Source organism: Saprolegnia diclina, assembly GCF_000281045.1.
Source record: "Saprolegnia diclina VS20 unplaced genomic scaffold supercont1.11, whole genome shotgun sequence".
NCBI lineage: Eukaryota > Oomycota > Saprolegniomycetes > Saprolegniales > Saprolegniaceae > Saprolegnia > Saprolegnia diclina.
Window position 1 is genome coordinate 1,006,778 of NW_008246078.1, and position 2,990 is coordinate 1,009,767.

The 2,990-nt window shown below is 52.0% G+C and overlaps 1 protein-coding gene across 1 annotated transcript; it reads right to left on the minus strand.

Annotated features, from left to right (window-relative positions):
* Positions 1-374: 374 nt before the first annotated feature.
* SDRG_04703 (hypothetical protein) lies at positions 375-1,558 on the minus strand (the record flags this gene model as incomplete). Its single annotated transcript, XM_008610384.1, has 5 exons — positions 375-553; positions 603-794; positions 860-1,124; positions 1,170-1,257; positions 1,315-1,558. 5 exons carry the CDS (start codon positions 1,556-1,558, stop codon positions 467-469), a joined length of 876 nt encoding a protein of 291 aa, XP_008608606.1. The 3' UTR covers positions 375-466.
* Positions 1,559-2,990: the final 1,432 nt, after the last annotated feature.

Here is a 2,990-nt window from a genome sequence, read left to right on the forward strand (position 1 = left end):
AAGTCCATCCTTTCGACTTTGCAAGCGCAGTGGTATCCAACACACGAAAGTGCAGTATATTGAAGCAAGGGTCAATTACCCAAGTGTCAATACACTGCTTATTGACACTTGGTTGAATACGCCACTGAGAAAGATGTGCTGGGTTGTGGGCGTGCCTACACGGAAAATGGATGCCACGTACGTGTCGCTGGGTCGTGCCCTCTGTCGACAACTGGACGCGCGACGATCGCGATGTTCTCGACCCAAGGTCCAATATATACGCCGAGGTCCCGTATTCCAGGGTGTACCTTTCCACTGAATTTGTTGACGAATGCATAGGCGTTGTCTCCCTCACGCAGGAGCTGTCGTCCTTGGCGCTTCCACGTAGCATTGATCCGATATCGTACTCGTATAACGTTATCCTTAGGGGACCACCCGAGGCGTGTGTCCGTTGGTATACTCCACAAGCCTGACTCTTCGAGTCGCACTACGCTTCTTCTTCGTCATCACGCGGCGTCAAGACAGGAGCACTCGGCGCGTCGTCAAAGTTCCGATACAAGGCCGCGAAAATACTCTACTCGCCATCTTCGTTGTCATTGCAATTCGGACATAGGAGTACGTACCGCAAGGACCACGAGACCATAGAGAATAAACCACGGCAGAATGATGTACACGGCTGAGAACGTGGCTGATGCAAGCCGAACAAGGAACAGTACTTGCGACGCGAAAAAGAGCCCAACAACGAGACTCGCGAGGCCGGTCGAGCGCATGTATAGCGAGTTATGTCTATAGCACGCGATGCACCAGAGGAACACCTACGACAGTATTAATGAATCAATACTACAGTTTTCGAAAGCGTCATCGACAGATGGAGGCGTACGAGGAAAAGGAACACGGCCGCGACGGGCGCCCACATCAGAAGAAGGACTTTGAACCACGACGAATTCGTGTGGTGGTCCAGTTTTCGCGCCACAAAAGTGAGTTGAAGCGCTAGGGAAGCATTGCCGGCAAAGCTACCCCAGTCGAGCAAGGAGACGTAGATCGGGATAATAATGCAGATCCAGGACCAGTCCACATGCCCGTCAAAACGCAGCACCACAAAGAGGTGCAAGAGAAAGCCGCAAAGCCACGTAAGGGTGCCATTGCTACAAAACACACGCCACTTAGAGCCGTTCAAGTGCAGTGCGTACCAGGCCATAAAGTCGAAAATCCAGACAAACACCATCACGGTGGCCCAGCTCCAGTCGATCGTACCATCGACCTTCCAGCAGACAAACACTAAGAACACAAGCCTTATCAGTCGAGAAAGAGAGGAATGGAAGAGTAAGGGCCGACGCGGTGTGAGGATGACGGGCAAGAGCAGCAAGAGGCCGCCAAGCACGAGACAGAGGCGCACGCAAACGGACTCGGCCTCGCGCAAAAGCTTGTCGTAACTGCGAATCATGTACCCGAGCGGGCCGCGCCGCGCTTTCGCAGATTCCAAGAACATGCCAGCGTACGTGCCCTCACGCACACATGTCACGCCGGCCGAGATCTTGGCGTATGAGCCGGCGCGCGTAATTGATGTGAACGGCGCCATGGCTCTTGAAAAATGCGGATTTTCATCACGGCCTGCCACGTGGTACGTCGTGTGTTTTTAGTCTGATAGGCTCTGTATCACTAGACCGACGCAATCTACCCTCCATTTCTTGAACCAGCTGCCACGTGCCGGCAATGGCGTGGGACTTATCGCGGGCCATGATCGCGGGCAGTATGAGTTGTCGTTTGATGCTTTAACCAACAACAAGTAGTGAGATTGCTAGGATCGTCGAGTTTACACTTTTGCAACTTGCCGTTTGCCTGCGTTTAGAGGTCTCGAGCGTTGGTACGGTAGTATGCACGTAGGATATTGCATGCGTCGTTGGTTCTGCGAGTATAGTGTACGAACGCCCAAGACCTTCATACGCAGTCAAATGGCAAGTTACAAAGGTGAATGTCAAGTTTCTTGTTTTACGAGTTTCATTTATAGCCAATTGGAAGCAGTTTAGATGTATGCACTACGTCACGCTCCATCGATGCATGCAACGCGAATTTAGTACGAACGCCCGAGACCTTCCATTATGTTTCCAGTTACTACGCAACGTTGGAGTCTCCAAAAATCGATGTTTGTCGTATTTTTCTAGTCGTTGTGAGCCTCAAGATTGAAGGCCATGTGCACTGGACATGGGTGCAGACGTTCCTCCCGCTCTTCCTTTTCAGTCTCGTCTTGCTGCCCGTGTACGTGCTCTTCACACAAGTCGATGCGCCAGCGACCTCCGAACATTGCATATTCGAACGAGACGACGTCGATGTTGGCTCTATCGACCAACGTCATCGAACACAACTCGTCCAAGGCCAAGCTGGCAACATGGTATGCATCGTATTCACTCCTAATACCTTGGTAGGTAGGATGCAAGCTTGCATGAGCATCGTTAGGGGGAGTGTGTTTAGCCTCACGTGCTCGCTGGTCGCGAATATGTTGATCGCGCTGCATCTCGACGGACACATGCATTGGACATGTATGTACGTGCTCGTGCCCTACTCGTTGTTCTTGCTGACCGGTCGTTCTGGCGCCTTGAAGTTGTGTCTCAAATCGTTCTGATTGCCAAGAAGCTCGATGGTGCGATGACGTGGTCCTGGGTTTATGTCCTCATATTGACGTGGATTCCTGCGATCTTTGCCCTATTCATTGTGGTACGTTAGCTTTTGCTACCGTTCGTGTATTTCTAGCCTCTCGGCGTCCCTTGCCGCACGACAACGTCCACGGCGCCTTCAAACCGTAGCGCCTGGCGCACAAGACCTTTGTTGTTCTCGAATTCATTGCGATCGGTCCCTACGTACGCCTTGTACTGCGCTTGGAAAACGCCATGCTTTCCACGCTCTGGATCTGTGTGCCCTGATCCCTTCTGTACACAAGCGTCGTTCTTCTCGTACGTCGATGACGCTCAATCGACTCCAATCATGCTGTGTTGTTGCTTCTTTTTGGCCGTAGA